Below are 18,588 nucleotides of genomic sequence, written 5' to 3'. Positions count from 1 at the left end.
AGGCCCTGGTCGTGGCGGATAGAGGTGTAGAGGGATTGGATATCCATGGTGAAGATGAGGCGTTGGGGGCCAGGGAAACTGAAGTCTTGGAGGAGGTGGAGGGCGTGGGTGGTGTCTCGAATGTATGTGGGGAGTTCCTGGACTAGGGGGGATAGGACAGTGTTGAGGTAGGTAGAGATGAGTTCAGTGGGGCAGGAGCATGCTGAAACATTGGGTCGGCCAGGGTGGTCAGGCTTGTGGATCTTGAAGGAAGTAGAACCGGGCAGTGCGGGGTTCCCACACTGAGGTTGGAAGCTGTGGATGGGAGCTCTCCTGAGGTGATGAGGTTCTGTATGGTCTGGGAGATGATGGTTTGGGGATGGGGATGGGGATGGGGATGGGGGGGGTGGGGTCATGGTCGAGGGGGCAGTAGGAAGAGGTGTCCTCGAGTTGACGTTTGGCTTCAGCGGTGTAGAGGTCAGTGCGCCAGACTACCACTGCGCCTCCTTTATCCGCTGGCTTGATGGTGAGGTTGGGATTGGAGCAGAGGGATTGGAGGGCTGCGCGTTGAGGGTGAGAGGTTGGAGTGGGGGAGGGGGGTCGACAGGTTGAGGCGGTTAATGTCCCGGCGGCAGTTGGAAATGAAGAGGTCGAGGGTGGGTAATAGGCCAGCGCGGGGTGTCCAGGTGGATGCAGTGTGTTGGAGGTTGGCGAAGGGGTCCTCGGAAGGTGGGCGGGAGTCCTGATTGTGAAAGTAAGCTCGGAGGCGACGGAAGAATTGTTCAACATCATGGCGTGTATTAAATTCATTGATGTGTGGACGGAGGGGGATGAAGATGAGTCCTTTGCTGAGGACTGATCATTCATTCTCAGTGAGGGGGAGGTCTGGGGGGATGGTGAAAACTCGGCAGGGCTGGGTGCTGGGATCTGGAGTGGGTGTGATGATGGGGGTGGAATCACGAGCAGGGGTAGTGTTCCCTTTGGGGTTCTGGGGGGTGGGGATAGTGACAGTGGGGTCTATGGGGGGCATGTCAGCAGAATGCAGGTGAGTGGCGCTGGTGTGGGCGGAAGTGGTGGTGCCCACGGCAGTAGGGGTGACGGGAGGCACTGAGCATGTGGCATCAGCGATGATGTGAAGGGCAGAAGTGGTGTCGGGAGTGATGCATGAGGAATTGAGGGATGGAAGTGGTTGTGGGAGTGGCCGTGATGGGGGCGGAAGTGACATCATCAATCAGCGTAGGGGTGGTAGCTGCATCAGCCGCATGGCTAATGGCGGAATAGGTTCCGAGGCCAGGGGAATCTTCTGGAATGTTTGAGGAGCGCTGGTTAAGGAGGTGGGTGGATAAAAGTTTGTTGTACTTCCAGTTTTTGATGTTTGAGATGGAATTGAAATACTGTTTGTTGAGAGTATGAATTCTCCTGAGGATGTAGTACAGAGTGGGTCCTTTGCAATTCTGAGAGAGTGTGGCCCTCAGCTGAGGCAGGGCTGACTGCAGAGAGGTTAGGTGCCGGTGCATTGCTGCAAGCGTGGAGCGGAGGATCTTGAAGGAGAACTGTTGCTGGTGTTTTTGAATCTGCAATCTGTACTGTTTGTCCTGTTCGGGTCCGAACTCTGCTGGTTTAAGGATGGTCTGGACTCAGTGCGGGATGAGTTGGTTACGGAGGCAGGCACTGAGAAAGCGAATGTGGCTGTGGTAGCGAGTTTGTTTCATGACATGGTTGAAGAGCTTCAGTGTAGAGGAAATGACCTGGGAGTTGCAGTGGGAGAGGGATTCCCTGAGATTCTTGTAGAGAGAGGAGGACCTCCTGAGTGGATTCAATGGGGCCTTATGCAGTTGGGCAAATGGGCTAAGGAGTGACAGATGGAGTTTCAATTTAGGTAAATGTAAGGTGTTGCATTTTGGAAAGGCAAACCATGGCAGGTTTTGTACTGTTAATGGCAAGACCCTGGGGAGTTTTGCCATACGAAGAGATCTGGGGTGCAGATTCATAGTTCCTTCAAATTTGAGTGAAAGCTCCTTGAAAACTCTGTGCAGTGTTGTAATTTTTGTAATCGTGAGATTCCTTCCATCAAGGTGACTCCCATACGTTTGTTTTTATAACCATTCAGGTTTCTGGTTACAGTTTGCTTAATTTTAAGACTTTTTAAAATGTTTATTGCATCTTTTTTTCCTGGAATGGTGAGAAACATTGATAACTACTTCTGGTTTTTATCTCAGGTACCTTCTTGAACAAGATTTCCCAGGAATGAGGATTGGACCTGAGCCAACTACTGATTGCTTCATTGCTGTAATGAATGGGGATGTAGAAGGAGTGATCCCTGGAAATGCTCTGGTGGTGGATCCAAAAAAGCCATTCCGGAAACTTAATGCTTTTGGCAATGCCTTTTTGAACAGGCTAGTACATTTGTCTTTTTAAACTAGTAAATTTTAGAAAAGTTGGGGTATGGTAAGCAAGATTGGATTTTGATTTCCCAAATCTGTATTACTTTTCAGCATTTCTGCTGAGCTATGTAAGATGAATCTCTTGAACACTTTAATTTTGCATGTTTTGGAGATTGGGAGGTAGAGGAAGAGGGTGTTCCTTTTCTGAATCCCTCTGGCAGTCACTCTTTCCTGACCTCCGAATTTAGATCTTTTATCCATGTTTGGATCAAAGTTGTAATGAGATCAGGAGCTGAGTGGCTCTGGCAGAACTCTAACTGTACATCACTGAGCAGGTTATAGCAAAGCAAGTGCTACTTGATAGCATTGCAAAATTAACCAAAGAATTGTAGATACTAAAAATCTGAAACAAAAAACACTAATTGCTAGTGGATCTCTTCTTTACACCCAGTTCTGAAGAAAGGTCCCTGATCTAGTTGTGAACTCTGGTTACTCTCCACATGTAATCTTAAAAGAATAAATGGGCATATCTCTCTGGAAATTAATGTAATAGTGCAGATTAACCTTTTTTAATATCTTTGGGTGGGGGCAACAATCCAAGAATGTGGATGACAATCCATTGTAATTCACCCTTCAGGTGGACAGTCATTTGCTGCTACTCCCCCTTGCTATTGTCATGTTAAACTGTCATTCAATCTGATCCATCCAGAAATTCTTTCTGGCCATCCCTTGAAGCTATGTATGCAACACCTACATTGTCTTGGGGAATCATTGAGTCAGGAAATTGTCTACAGAACAATTCTACAGGATTAGGGCATTAGCATAATTTCTGAAGATGATCTCCTGCCATTGTACCTGGGGTAACTTGTGACTGTGTTAGTAACTGGCGGTTGTCTTGAGTGGCATGTGACTGTGGGGGAGTAGCCAGAGTATCTGTAAGCATGGCCAACTGACCTGTATAAGAGGATGTATTTTCTTTGTTCAGGGCCTCACTTTGACACCACTGCACATGCTTGCGAGCAGGGGTATGGGGTCAAAGGGGGTCAACTAGCTTGTACAAGCTTTAATAAACTTTAACTGTTTGCAGAAGCTGGTGCATGCAAATCGCATTTTGTGTGCGAAACCTCCAAGAAAAGAACCAAACACTGATGCTGCTAGACCTGAGTTTATCCTGAGTAATTTCTGTTCGATGGCATTGTTGAAGATAATCATCAGTCAAATGACTTGTGTAGTTTGGAGTGATAATTGACTGGGTTGGATTTGTCCTACCTCTTATTTTTCTTCACAGGATATAGTGTAGGCAGTTTATCATCTGGCTGATGCCTGGGCCCTTCATGACCTTGTATGCCTCCTGTAAGGTCACCCCTCAGCCTCACTCCAGAGAAAATAGCTCCAGCCTAATCAGCCTTTCCCTATATCTCAAACCCTCCATCCCCAGCAACATCCTTGTAAATCTTTTCTGCACCCTTTTGAAGTTTTAAAGCCTCTTTCCAATAGCAAGGGGAACAACATCAGTCCCTTCCTTCTGACCTGTGCTGCATGACTGAGGAATGAAATGTTGTATTGTGATTTGGCCAGCTTCTTCTTTTAATCTTTTTTTAATCTGAATTCCTCTAGAATAATGTGCAATTTAATCCATTTACTTTTTTTTTGGAGGGTGGCATTCTGAGTTTTGTAAAATTTAAGCAATTCTGAGGAGGATCTGTCTCAATTTTTAAATAGTTTTTTTATTTAAAACACTGCTTATACCAATGTTGCATTACTAAAAAGTTTTGCTCAGTTTCCGCCCCCCCCAAACAATTGCAGCACTTCCCAAGGACTCCAGTTGCTTTTTGGCTTTATAGATCATGTTGCTTCACAATAGACACCTGAGTTACTAATATCTACCTCCCAGCAATTTGAAAGGAGCTCATTCAATGAACAATACCCAGAGGTGAGACCCACCTAGTCTGGGCAACATTTAGTCATGTGTGCTATGTATTTATTCCCCACTTTGAGCTAAGGAATGGATTGGTGCAGAGACAATTGTACAGGAATATCAATTATGAATATTCATTTGGACAGAGGTGCAGATGGGCTAATTTTTTTTTAAGTGAGCTTATTAGATTTTTCTGATTTAACTAAGACATATTATAGTTTTTTGCTTGAAAACTTTCATTGGTTTCCAAACGAAGTTACATTTCTGAACTTCTGTTTACAATTTTTCTTACCTCCCTTTACAGGCAAAGTATTAGAAATAAATTTAACAACTAAAAGTAAGAATATCTGAATTGAACCTAATCTGCCTGACCTATGGAAATGGGTTTTTCGCCTCTAGTTAACTGAAACTAACTTTACCAGACTGTGATTTACAAATAGCATAAGTTTTTTTTGAGGAGAGAAGATACTAAGTACAGTACTTGGCAAGTGGGGAGAAAGTGTTACCTCAACAGCTTTTAAATCTAAAGGGTTGATTCATTGAACTGAATGATCTCCTCTTCTTTTAAAATCAACTGGCCTGGAGTACAAAAATGAAAAATGATTTTGAGCTTTAAATGGAATTCCAAAATGTTACTTTTACAGACAAATATTCACTTAAGTTGAAGTGCCTTTTTTTTCCCCCCTTTTTTTTGGATTGATTGCTGACTGGCAATTGTCTCTAGTTTTTATAATCTAATCACATAATTTCTGTCCAGAATGAATATTGGAGTTCTTTTTCATGCAGTTTGAGTTTTCTTGTCCCGAGTTCTGAAATTTTTTTTCTAGACTTTTTTGGCTTCTTGGGGAATTCAGTGAGCACTGGATACACTTTTTTCTCTTTAGAAATTCTGTACTGTAAAATGGTGCAGATGTCTGTCAGAATTCTAATGTGAACATCACTTCAGAGCTTTGCGATACCTTGTTGGTAAGGCATTGATTTCAAATGCTTCAATCTTCTTTTGCTGTAGTGCTGACTTTTCTGCATCTTATCTCTGGTCAGATAATTGACCAAGAATGAGAGAGAATTGAGACTAAATATAAACTTAGCTGCAATTGGCTCAATTTAATTTTGAGGGTGATGGCAAGAAGCCAGGAATAATGCAGACTTTGAAATTATCAAACAAGAATGTTGTTAAATGACTGAATCTGGTCCAGGATTTTAAAAGCTGGTGTAGAACAGCCAGTTGTCTCAAACCATGGCTTTATAATTATAATCTTACAGAAATCAAGTTGCAGATTTCACTTTCTCCTTAAAACTAAATCAAACATGTTTGGAAAAATAAATGCAATCTATTTAAACATCTTTAAGCATTTGTAATATATTTCAGTCGTGAGGCTTGAGCATTCTAATTTTATTTTTAAAACTTTGAATAAAATGCTGTTGAGATGGTAACCTGCATGGAAAACCTATACTTAATGTGGCAAACTTTTTAATTATCACCCTGTAGAATGAACTCTGTTAATTACTGGTCTAGATACGAATGTCTGTAGACTGAAAAGTAGCCAAACATTACACTGCTAAGCTTCAGAGACTTTATATGAATCAAATATTTATCACAGTAAAGTACTCATTTAAGAATGAGGCATAACCAAAGGATTGGGCAAAAATCTATTTGGTATTGCCAAAGACAGCCAAATGACATCGGTCTCCTTAACCCTGCATTCACAGCAGGTTAATGAAAATACTGGCTTTCAAACCCAGATAGTTCCTAACCAGTGTGTTTTGAATGGCCAGTACCAGACTTTCTGAATGATCACCAGACCAGATTTGCAGCTTAAACAAAATGAATTTATGAATATAGAATAGTTTTTAGTTGAACAAACCTAACAAAGTAGTCTATTGTATTTTGGTTTAAACCCAGTCTTCAATTCTAGATCCCACTCAAAGAAATAGACACTTAAGGGATAAATCAAAAGGGAATTAAGATGTAACAGGCAAGTTCACTTGTGCTGTTTCTGCAGTCCTTAAGATCAGAGGCACGCCTTGTTTATACCTTGCTTTCTGACAACCCAAATCAGTGCAAATAGCTTCCAGTAAGCTCTAAGGACTACTCATTTAATTTGTAACTGAGGTTCTGAAGTTGGTAATGGGAGGATTTAAGGATGCATGCACACACTGGTAGCTACAATCCTTCTGACAAAAAACAGTACAATACCAGTGCAGACTTTTGTTTTGAGTCCAATCTTCACCAAAGAAAAAGGCCCTTCAGTCCATTGTGTCTACACCAGTCAAAAACTACCACTTAACTTCTCGCTCTGTTTTCCAGCACTTGGCCCATAGCCTTAATCCAAAGGATTTAACCTCTGTTGCACCCACTTTCTGGTGAGTCTGTCCCCTGTTTATTTAAAGGAACAAAGCTGTCTACAATGATCAAGGCTGTACAGAACTCTACTGCAGGAAAACATCTTATTGCATTGTACTATTTGTCTTCGTAAATGCTTGTTTCATCTGCATGCTAACGTTTGACTCCAGGACAATCAGGTCCTTTTGGGCACCTTGCTTTCCAGTTTAAGCAGTTTTGTAAATATTCAGCTTTAACTACCAGAGTGAATAATCTCACTTATCCACATCCTGCCTACCAAGTTCTATCCCATTCACTTGGTCTCTTCCACTGCTTGTCACCTCATGTAAGAACTCCACTAAATTTGTCAGGCATGACACCTCCTTGATAAAGAGAAAGTGAGGACTGGAGATCAGAGCTGAAAAATGTGTTGCTGGAAAAGTGCAGCAGGTCAGGCAGCATCCAAGGAGCAGGAGAATCAATGTTTTGGGTATAAGCCCTTCCTCAGGAATGAGGAAGGTATGCCAAGCAGGCTAAGATAAAAGGTAGGGGCGTGGGGTGTTGTGAATGCAATTTGGTGGAAGAAGGTTAAAGTGAGGGTGATAGGCCGGAGAGGGGGTGGGGGCAGAGAGGTCGGGAAGAAGATTGCAGGTCAAGAAGGCGGTGCTGAATCAGAGGGTTGGGACTGAGATAAGGTGGGGTGAGGGGACATGAGGAAGCTGGAGAAATCTGCATTCATCTCTTGTGGTTGAAGATGAGGCACTCTTCCTCCAGGTGTCATGTTGCCATGGTTCTGGTGATGGAGGAGGCCAAGGACCTGCATGTCCTTGGCGGAGGGGGGAGTTAGTGTTCAGCCATGGGGTGGTTGGGTTGGTTGGTGCAGGTGTTCCAGAGGTGTTCTCTGAAATATTCTGCAAGTAGGTGGCCTGTCTCCCCAATGTAGAGGAGGTCCCATTGGGTGCAGCAGATGCAGTGTGGAGGTGCAGGTGAATTTGTGCCCTTGATAAAGCCATGTTGACTGTGTAGTATTTAACTTGGTTTTTCTGTGTATGTTTATCTTGTATTATGGCTTCTCAGTTTTTCAACTGCTGTTGAGTTAACCAGTCTGTAACTTCCTGAGTTATCCTTTGCACCTTTCACAAATATTTATAATCCTCCAGACTCCTAGGGCTCACTGTTTGGAGAGGCCTTTAATTTTCTGTCAATAGCTTGGCAGTTGCTCCCTTGCCCTGCAGTCTAGGATGCATGCCATCCAGACCTGGTGACTTCTCTACCTGGAGTGCTTAAAGGCTGACAACACCCCTGTACCTATTGCTATACTAATCAGTTGTTCAACACGATACTTTCAACTAGGGCATTGTTACCATCTTTCTAATTGGGTAAAGGCTGAAACAAGGGGGTCATTTCATACATCTGTCATGCCCTTTACTTCGGTAAGCAGCTTGCTCTGCTTGTTTCTTATGAGCCCCACTATATCCTTCATTCGTCTTTCTTAACCAAATCAAAATATTCTTAAACATATTTGGTGAAGGATGCTATCATTTCCTTCCTCCTTATTCTAGCCTTAACCTCCCTCCTGAATTCGACTCTTCTTGATTTCTGTTGCTGCATTCCATTGTGCATATGCCACCCCTTTTCCTTTATTTTCTCACCAATATTCTTAGTCATCCAGGATTCTGTAGCTTTGGATACCCTGTATTATTTCTCATGGGTATATAATTTCACCTTTTTTCATGTCTTTTGAAAATCTCTCCCATTTTTCACTCACTGTTTAGTGAGTAAAAATGCAATTCCAAGCATCGTGCTCCAGTTCAAATTCTAGAATGCTAAAATCTGCCCTTTTCCGATCAGGGGACTTCATCATTACCTTTTTTTTTGTTTTCTTTTCCAACCTGAATATTGAATCTTGTATTTCCCAAATGCTCCCCTAATGTTTGAGAGAAATGAAGCACTATCTCCTTGAGGCATTTCCAAGCATTTGGAAAGTACCATTAGCAGTGCTTTCACAGATGCCCCAGATCCACTGACATGAAAGGTGATTCAGTAGTCTCTTGCAATTGATTAGTATGTTTGGCTGTCAAGTGGAAGGTTGGTAGTTTAGCACCATCCAGGAGTAAAACCATGGATGTTTTATGGTTAGCACTGCTACTTTGCAGTGCCAGGTACCTGTGTCTATTTGGAGCCTGCATATTCTCCCAGTGTCTGAATGGGTCCTCCAGTTTCCTCCCATGGTCCATAGATGCACAAGTTAATTGGATTGTCCATGGTAAATTGCCTGTAGTTTCCAGGGATGTGCAACCTAGGTAAATTGGCCACAGGAAATGTTTCCTTACAGGGATAAGGTAGAAGGAGTGATTTTTTTTTTTTGGGTGGGAATGTTAGTGTGGGGATCACTGGGCCAAATGACCTACTCCCACACTAATGATTCTGTGATTCTTGCAGCAGTGCCAGAACCTGAGCTGGTTCCTTGCATCTCAGTTGGGTCCGCTGGTTAAGCCTCTCCTTTTGACTGTCTAACACCATTCTTCAGTAGTTGATGAATCACACACAAGGCATCCTGAAACTGAGTCAGCCATCCAGCTTGAATCAGAAAGCAGCTCTCCAGATTGCTGAAGGTTCTCATCCTGCAAAAGAAAACCTGTGACCAAAAGCACACATGGTGGATGATGGAAGAAAATGAGCTCAAACAGTTAGCTGATCTACAGGGTGCTTTCACACAGTGAAGACTGTGTATACAGATCATGGACATAACCTGATTCCATTTGTGACCAAGAATGGAGCAGTACTCCAGGGCAGGGCTTTTTAGTACCTGTTGGCAAGAGCAATTCAATAAAGGCAGTGTCTTGAATGCTAGTGTCCCTGATCCATCCTGCAAAAAAAGTAGCTGCTGTGAACTTGGCGCAACTCTAACCTGTCAGGATGTTTTAAAACAAAAGGTCACTTGATAACGAAGATATTAGGAGGGGATAATATCCCCACCAGGGCATTATAATGGCTGAGACATCAGTGAGACCTCCTTTCCCTTTCTCTGAAAGGTGGAGAACATGCCAGCATGTCTGTCTTGGCACACAAGACAGATGTGTGAGAAAGCTGATGATCTGATTGTGGCAACTTCAAGAATTTCCTGGGGTGGGGTGGCAGAAGTTCAACCTTGGGTGGAGTTTTCTGAATTTTGGTTTGGGAAAAGCCCCTCGGAAGAACTTGTACATCCAGTGTCTTTTTGCTGGCAATCTAAAGTTGTCGAAATAGAACCAAGGCATTGCATCTTCCATTTTCCCCAGCTACTATCTGTCCCCCACCTATGATATACTGTAGCGTAAGAGACTTTTCAAAAAGTGGAAGCAAGCCATTGTCTGCTACATGAGACTGCCTACAAAGAGGAGGAGAAAGTGAGGACTGCAGATGCTGGAGATCAGAGCTGAAAATGTGTTGCTGGAAGACCACAGCAGGTCAGGCAGCATCCAAGGAACAGGAGAATCGACGTTTCGGGCATAAGATTCCTGAAGAAGGGCTCATGCCAGAAACGTCGATTCTCCTGTTCCTTGGATGCTCCCTGACCTGCTGTGCTTTTCCAGCAACACATTTTCAGCTGCTTACAAAGAGGACCCTAGAATCACTGAACTAGTGGTCCTACCTAACCTGCTCCATCCCTTCAAGTTTTAACAGCAGCTCAATATTTCCATGTTTACTTGTCTTCTACCTCCTGCACTAAAAGACCCAAGTTCAAGCCCCAGCTGTTCCAGAAATGTGGAATAGCATTTTGGGTTGATTAGGAAAAGTGCATAGATTTTCTCAGAACATGAAATTATAGGATATAATCTCAAAGGTAGGTGTTTAAAACAGGCCAAGCATGGGCTTTGTCTACAAATCATTTGAAGGTGGCCTGAATTATTGAGATATAGGGTTCTTGTGTAGACTTACAAAACTGCAAGTCTAAGCCCCAAGTTATACAGCCTAACCCCGTTATGTGGGTTATCTTGAATCTTTGCAACAGGATGTGAATAATCGATCTGATAACCAGTCACTTGTTGAGGCCTCTTTATGCAGGAGGTATGATTACCTTGTATAGTATGATGTTTGTGCTGAGAGCAGCCTGCCTGTTTCAAGAGTGGCCAAGCCCGAGCAACTGGACTGTTGAATCAGTTTCCAAATATTTGTCAAAACTCCAGGTGGACAAATATTGGCAATCAGCATCTCTTCAAAATATTCAGTTTTTCAGAAAGATCTCCCTAAATTGGAGTCCTATCTGGCAAGTGCTGAAGATGTTCAAATTCCCAGTCTGGATGGATTCAAAACAGTCCAACTAATCTTTATCTGTGAGCACACGTCAAAAGATGGAAAGTTCGATGAGATTGAATCTCGTTTTGAGTTGACAAGTGTATCACTTTTGAGTGTCACTGGCTATTGTATGCTGATCTCTAATTCATCTTGTAGGTGATTAACTACAGTGGTTCAAGGCCACAGTTTGCCATGTGATCAAGTATATTCACTTGTTGCTGGGTTAAAATCCTGCAACTCCCTAACTGTAGGACAAGTGGTTTGTATTTCCAAGTCAATGTTGTGTGGCTTTGAGAATTTGCATATAGTGTTATCTTCCATCTGTCTATAGCTGTTATTTTTATGGGTTTGGAAGGTTCTGCTGAAGGAGCCTTGGTGAGTGACTGCATTCACTATACAGTGTTCCCACTGCACTGTAGTGGACAGAGTGCTTATTGAAGGTGAGCTGCCATCTTACTACTTTTCAGGTATCAACTTCTCTGGTAGTTGAGGGTGGTCAATAAATGTTGGCTTAGAAATGAACATGAAATTAAAGAATAAGTGCCAAATGTTCACTTCAGTTCATTGTCTTCCTCCACATTTTGAAAAGGACAACGTTCCAATTTTATTTTTGTTGTTTGGATATTAAGCCACTTCACATTGTGTTCTTGAGTTTGTGATGCTTGTTTGAATTTAACTCTTACCTCCCATTTGGTGATCTGAATGGGGATGTTTCTGGCAGATGTAGTTGCTCGCATTGACATCAACTCTGTTCCCACATCCTGCAAGTGCCGTGCATGTATTACACGATGTCTCTAAGCAGCATGTTTAATGTATGAAGAATTAGGGTAAAATTATCAAACTGCATAATTTCAAGATAACTGTTTTTGTTCCTCCTGCTTATCTGAATTTCACCTTCAGATAAATTCTTTATTTTGGATATATTCTTCAATTTTTGTTCCTACTTCACTTTGCCACATTTTAGTCTTGTCCTTTTTTTTAAGCTTAGTCGTGTCATCTTTCTCAACTTTTTGTGATGATCTGAGTTTTGGTACCTGCCTGTATGTTTAATAGAATGTTTAAATGTAATTTAAACTTATTTTAATGTTAAAGCAGAGTGCATCCTGCTGGTAGTTTTTATTTTTAAGATGTTGATGCTAATTATAAACCTGTCCCTAATTAACAATTTTGATCTTTTTTTTTGTCATTGGTTTGACTTTGATCAGTGAGAGTAGATGCAATTTTTCTTTTATCCCTTCCTCCTTTTGATTAAAAAGATTTTAATTGGAAGAATTTTGTGCTGATACTTGGAACTGCAACACCTCTGATTTTACTTTTTTATTCTGGAGGCATGCGCATCACTGGCAAGATTAATTTGTTGCCTATTCCCAATTACCCTTGATAAGGAGGTATGGACACTTTTCAGTGCTGCTTGGAAAGGAGTTCTGACAATAAGTAAGGGGTTGTGTATAACTTGGACCGAGGTTAGAATCTACTTGGAATTTCTTTTCTGAATCTGATGAAATTCAGTTAGAAGTTCTGGGTGACACCGCACATACAACCAATTGTGAAATTTCTGTTGAAGTTGCAATGGGAGTCCAGACAAGTGATTTATTGCTGTGGGATCTTTGTTCAGGCATATGTTGTTACCACTTGGATTCCAAAAGTCTTTGACAATCATTTTCCTTTGGATACCTAAGGTAGATGTGTTGAATTACTAGTTTCTATCCAAGGAAAACCAAAGTGTCTGACTGAAGGGTCTGTTTCTGTGCTGTACATCTGACCCTAATTTCAAGGATTTGGTGCCTTAAGAATTAGTCCAACTTTTTTAGAAAACAAAATACTGGTTTTTCAGGAATTGAGGCCCACTAGTTACAGGGAAACATTGATTATCTGAACGAGATGAGCAGGCACTTTTTTTCTGTTCAGTTAATCAATGGGCCTTTCCATTGGGGCGTGGAGTTTTTAAAGTCTGCTTCTCATTCAGGAGACTGCAGCAGCACAGTGTGATGTGTCCACCTCCAACACCGCCCCCAATCCTATCCGACACTTTTTTCTCTTTTTTTTTTCCCCTCTCTCCCTTCTCCCCCCACCTTGGGGCAGCCGGACTGGACACTGACAATAGGGCTGCTGCCTTTTGTGGGGTAAGTCTCCAAATAGCACGCATGCAAAACCTTTTACTGCAATTTTTTTGACTGGTTCCACTCTACTCTGTACAGAGCAATGTTGGTCAGATTATCTGGGGAAGGGGGAGGGTGGTTTAGAGTACACCCTTCTAGAACTCCAGGGAAAGAGGGGGCAGGAGGTCCGTCATTTGGAGACGGTGCCTGTGTAATCACTGTAAACAAAAGACACAATCATTGTTGGAAACACTACTTTGAAAGTTGACCTCTATCTCCTTCGGATAATTGGTATTCAGATAATCAGGTTCCTCTGGAAATTGCACAATTGACAATGCAAGTTAGGTGGGTAAATTCTAAAATTTATTTTTAAATGTAAAATGATTGAACCTGGCCATACTTAACTGCACTGAAAGAATTGAGTAACTTGTTTGATTTTACCGATTCTTAATCTTGTTTTGAGAATTCTGTTTAACTACAGATTTGTGTAGCAACAAATCACTGCTTCTGTCTACTCCAGGGTGGCTAATGTTGTACCACTTTTTAAGAAAGGTGGGAGAGAAAGCCGGAAATTATAGACCAGTTAGTCTGCCCTCCGTGGTGGGAAAGATGCTGGAGTCTATTATAAAGGATGAAATTACGACATATCCAGATAGTAGAAACAGGATAGGTCAGAGTCAGCATGGATTTATGAAGGGCAAATCGTGCTTGACTAATCTTCTGGAATTTTTTGAGGATGTAACTCTGAAGATGGACGAAGGAGATCCAGTAGATGTCGTGCACCTGGACTTTCAAAGCTTTTGATAAAGTCTCACATAGGAGGTTAGCGAGCAAAATTAGGGTGCGTGGTATTGGGGGCAAAGTACTATATTGGATTGGAAGTTGATTTGTTTCCTGTCAGCCAAAGAGTAGTGATAAATGGCTCCGTTTCGGAATGGCAGGCAGTGACCAGTGGGGTACCGCAGGGATCAGTGCTGGGACTGCAGCTTTTTACAATATATATTAATGATATAGAAGATGCTATTAGCAATAACATTGGCAAATTTGCTGATGATACTAAGCTGAGTGGCAGGGTGAAATGTGATGAGGATGTACCTGGACAAGTTAGGTGAGTGAGGTAAAAACAATGACTGCAGATGCTGGAAACCAGATTCTGGAGTAGTGGTGCTGGAAGAGCACAGCAGTTCAGGCAGCATCCAAGTAGCTTCGAAATCGACGTTTCGGGCAAGAGCCCTATTCCTGATGAAGGGCTTTTGCCCGAAACGTCAATTTTTGAAGCTACTTGGATGCTGCCTGAACTGCTGTGCTCTTCCAGCACCACTAATCCAGAAGTTAGGTGAGTGGTCAGATGCAGTTTAATGAGGATAAATGTATGGTTATCCACTTTGGTGGCAAGAACAGGAAGGCAGATTACTACCTGAATGGAATCTATTTAGGTAAAAGGAAGTACAAAGAGATCTTGGTGTTCTTGTACACCAGTCAATGAAGGTAAGCATGCAGGTACAGCAGGTAGTGAAGAAGGCTAATAGCATGCTGGCCTTCATAACAAGAGGGATCGAGTACAGAAGCAAAGAGGTTCTTCTGCAGGTGTACAGGGCCCTGGTGAGACCACACCTGGAGTACTGTGTGCAGTTCTGGTCTCCAAATTTGAGGAGAGGCATTCTGCCTATTGAGGGAGTACAGCGTAGGTTGACGAGGTCAATTCCTAGAATGGCAGGATTACCTTACACTGAGAGACTGGAGCGACTGGGCTTGTGTACCCTTGAGTTTAGAAGACTGAGAGGGGATCTGATTGAGACGTATAAGATTATCAAAGGAGTGGACACTCTGGAGGCAGGAAACATGTTTCCGCTGATGGGTGAGTGCCGACACAGCTTAAAAATACGGGGTAGACCATTTAGGACAGAGATTAGGAGAAACTTCACCCAGAGAGTGGTTGCTGTGTGGAATGCTCTGCCCCAGAGGGCAGTGGAGGCCCAGTCTCTGGATTCATTGAAGAAAGAGTTGGACAGAGCTCTCAAGGATAGTGGAATCAAGGCTTATGGAGATAAGGCAGGAACAGGATACTGATTAAGGATGATCAGCCATGATCATATTGAATGGTGGTGCAGCTCGAAGGGCAGAATGGCCTACTCCTGCACCTATTGTCCATGTGAATACTGTTAACTGACTCTTTTTTTTTGTTTTGTTATTACTAAAGGACCATCATCATCAAGACCAATTTTTTTTGTAGTTAGTATAAAGACCCATGCAGGGCAAACAAGACCCGGGGTTACTTCCATCTGTCTCCAATAAGTATCCCTTTATTGCCCATAACACTGTTATAAACGTTATTTAGATTAGATTACTTAGTGTGGAAACAGGCCCTTCGGCCCAACAAGTCCACACTGACCCTGCTGAAGTGCAACCCACCCAAACCCATTCCCCTACATTTACCCCCTTCACCTGCCACTACGGGCAATTTATCATAGCCAATTGATAACCTGCACGTTTTTGGATTGTGGGAGGAAACCAGAGCACTTGGAGGAAACCCACACAGACACTGGGAGAATGTGCAAACTCCACACAGTCACCTGACGTGGGAATTGAACCCAGGTCTCTGGCGCTGTGAGGCAGCAGTGCTAGCCACTGGGCCGCCCACGATAAACATTTACTACAAGTATAATTTTCCACTTAGAAAATTCTGTCACTGATTTTTATGGATCCTTGTGCAACTCCTCCTGATCCTAGAGCTGCATCTGACCACATGTTTTGGCAGATATTTCCAGGAGGGAGAAGTGGGCTTTGGCCTTGATTGTTTGCTTTCATTTCTCTGGTTTCTTTTCCATACTTGGAGAACACTATCTCCTGGCAAGAATTGTCCCTTCCAGAAACTGCATTAGAGTCCATTTCTGAAGAATGATATGCATTGATATGTTGTACTGTTTGAGGAAGGCCTGTGGGAGTTTTCAAAATACCACCTTTGTCCTCCCTTTTTGTGCCTGCCTTGAGCTGGATGAAGAGTTGCGTCAGTTGTTAAAACTCACATTCTAAGCTTTTTTTTGTCACTGTTTGAGATCAATTGAAATGACCTGAGAAGCTGATATTGCATCCCAAAGGTTCCATCCTTTCTCCACAGGCTTGAGGCCTATGGTATGGGTTTATATGTTGTCATGGTGGCAGTGCAGAAACAATAGCATTGTTCTTGGAATCCTGGGAATGGGTTTGGGTCTTTCAGTCCCTCAAGCTTATTCCATCTTTCAATGAGATCTTGGTTGATCTGTGGCCTAACTTCATCCACTTGCCTTTTGGCCGAAATCCATGAAGTTGGTTTGTTTTTTGTGGGTGTGGGGTGGGGAACTAGAAAGCATTCTGTGATTGAAGAAGTGACTCTTAATGCAATCAAGGAGTAAAGTTACCTGGGAACATGTGCACATAAAAATACTGAAGTCCTACAGGGCAGTTTGAGGTAGTCTTTAATAAGCCAAGTGAGCAAAACAAAAATGAAGTTATGATAGCCTGTATAAAATGCTGATTTGATCTCCACTTTAACATTAGAAATGTGCAGAATTGTATATTTCAGGGAGTATACAAAGGCAGTAGAAAGTGTTGAAAGATAATTGCCATGTATCTGCAGCATTTTATCCAAATTACAAGACCAGATCAGAGAAATTGTAGTTGCTGCCTTCAAAGGGGGAGTTTAAGATTGTATCAAAATGATATACAGGATGGATGAGAAACTTTCCATTTGGAAGGGTTGATGCAAGGTTTTTAAAGATAACTGCTTCATGTCCTATTTGGACATCTGGGAAGTACTTTTTCGAGAGCAACAGATTAGGATCTGGAATGCATTCGCTGTCCGTGTGATGGCAAATTTTAACCCAGATCTGCAACAGCAAATTGGATAATCGCTTGGAGGGAATACTTGCAGAATCATGGGGAAAGTCAATGGCATAGGATCAGTTGAGAAGCCAGCACCAATAGAATAGGCTGAATGGCCACTACTGCTTACTATTATGATTTAAAACTCAGTGTATGTCTGCATAAATTAAAAATGTGGCAAAAATTGTTTATTCAGAAATAGCAGTATTAAATCAGCAAGCTTAATGGAAACTGAAACACATTTTTTTTTGTCTTGCAGATTTATGTGTGCCCAGTTACCAAACCCAGTGCTTGAAAGCATTAGCATTATTGACACTCCTGGCATCCTCTCTGGAGAGAAGCAGCGCATCAGCCGAGGTGAGATTGAGATATGCTCTCTGGTTTAATTTTTAAAGCCTTATATTTGCTGTAACAGTTTTACTGTTTGAAGTGTACAATTTGGATGCATTGTATTGCCCTTTTTCTTCACTGGTGTGACTTTGTATTTTGAACTTAAAGTTTTATTTCCTAGTTCTTTTAACAGTAATATGTTAAACATGTAGCAAATGTGAGGTTGAGAGCTACATTATTTCAGTATGTAGTGACTCCTAATTGGTTTCCTCCTTTGAACAAATGACAGCATTACTGGCTATCTCAGCAAACCGTTTTTCTGAAATAAAAATTTGCATTGCCAAGTATGTTGCATGAGTCCTTTTCTTCCACCTGGTTTTTGTTCTTTAATCATGTGACAGTTTATTTTACCATATTTTCCTTTTATACAGCTTTGCACTTGCCTTTTTATGTTGTGTGTGTTACATCAGCCCAATTGTCTTTTATTTCCATTTGTCTTATTATTTTTACAGATGCTTATCTGTAATATCTTCTAGCCTGAAAGGAAACTAACTAAAGACTGTTATTTTTCTATAAATGTTGCTTGACCTAAATGAGGAATTGTTTCAGCCTTTTTAGTTTTTTTTTATTTAATGGTACGTTTGTTTTAAATATGTAGTGTTGTTGCCTGCTTAGAGTTGCAGGGTTGTTTGGTAAGTAGTGCTATATTCCGAAGGTTGTGAAGTAAATATCTTAACTGTTGCGGTCAGCTTTTATTCTGCTCCACCAGTGAACTTCGCTTTTTCTTTAGTTCTCTGTATCTTCGGCATATCACTGACATTCCATCCATCTGTAACACTTGTGTTTGAGGGCTAATTTCTATTCTCTCTCTAATTCATAGAGGTAGTGTTGGCACATTGCAGCAATATCGTCTGTATGTTTTAATATAGGGTGGATTTGAATTTTCATAAACTGAATTCATCAATATGCTAAAGTCTCCATTAAACTTGAAGCTACAACATGCACTAGATGTCACCATATTTAAATTGGTACAGGATCAGAGGTATAAGTGACAAATTGTTTATCTGCATATTGGTGTTTTAATGTGACAATGCTGCTCCTTTAACAAGGTTACATTGTCCTTGGTTTTTTTTTAAAACAAAGTTTGTAAATGTAGAGATTCTAGGAGGTTTTTTTAAAAAGAAGGTTTTTTGGCCCGTTTGATTATAGCTAACAGGTACTATCTCAAAAGGGCTTTCAAGTTTCATTTAAAAAAAACACTTTGAAAGAGGAGTGGCCTGTTCTCCCACTTCCTTTTACATAAGATGTTTAGTATGAGATTTTTTTTTCTGCTTGTTCTTGATGCTCTGCTTGACTATGAATTGCCTACGACATTTAAGACTATTACTTTCTCTCTCTGGCATAAGATTACTCTGG

At 41.8% G+C, this 18,588-nt stretch overlaps 1 protein-coding gene across 1 annotated transcript in view; it reads left to right on the top strand.

Annotated features, from left to right (window-relative positions):
• The window catches only part of LOC140456970 (EH domain-containing protein 3), a 69,602-nt gene that overhangs the window by 5,051 nt on the left and 45,963 nt on the right, over positions 1–18,588 (top strand). Inside the window, exons 2-3 of the mRNA XM_072550838.1 lie at positions 2,199–2,375; positions 17,102–17,199. Coding sequence (XP_072406939.1) covers positions 2,199–2,375; positions 17,102–17,199 — 275 coding nt within the window. The remainder of the gene's footprint in view (positions 1–2,198; positions 2,376–17,101; positions 17,200–18,588) is intronic.

Source organism: Chiloscyllium punctatum, chromosome 3 (assembly GCF_047496795.1).
Source record: "Chiloscyllium punctatum isolate Juve2018m chromosome 3, sChiPun1.3, whole genome shotgun sequence".
In the NCBI taxonomy this organism is placed as follows: Eukaryota; Metazoa; Chordata; class Chondrichthyes; order Orectolobiformes; family Hemiscylliidae; genus Chiloscyllium; species Chiloscyllium punctatum.
Note: the sequence above shows the minus strand (reverse complement) of the source record. Positions and strands in the feature narration are given on the sequence as shown.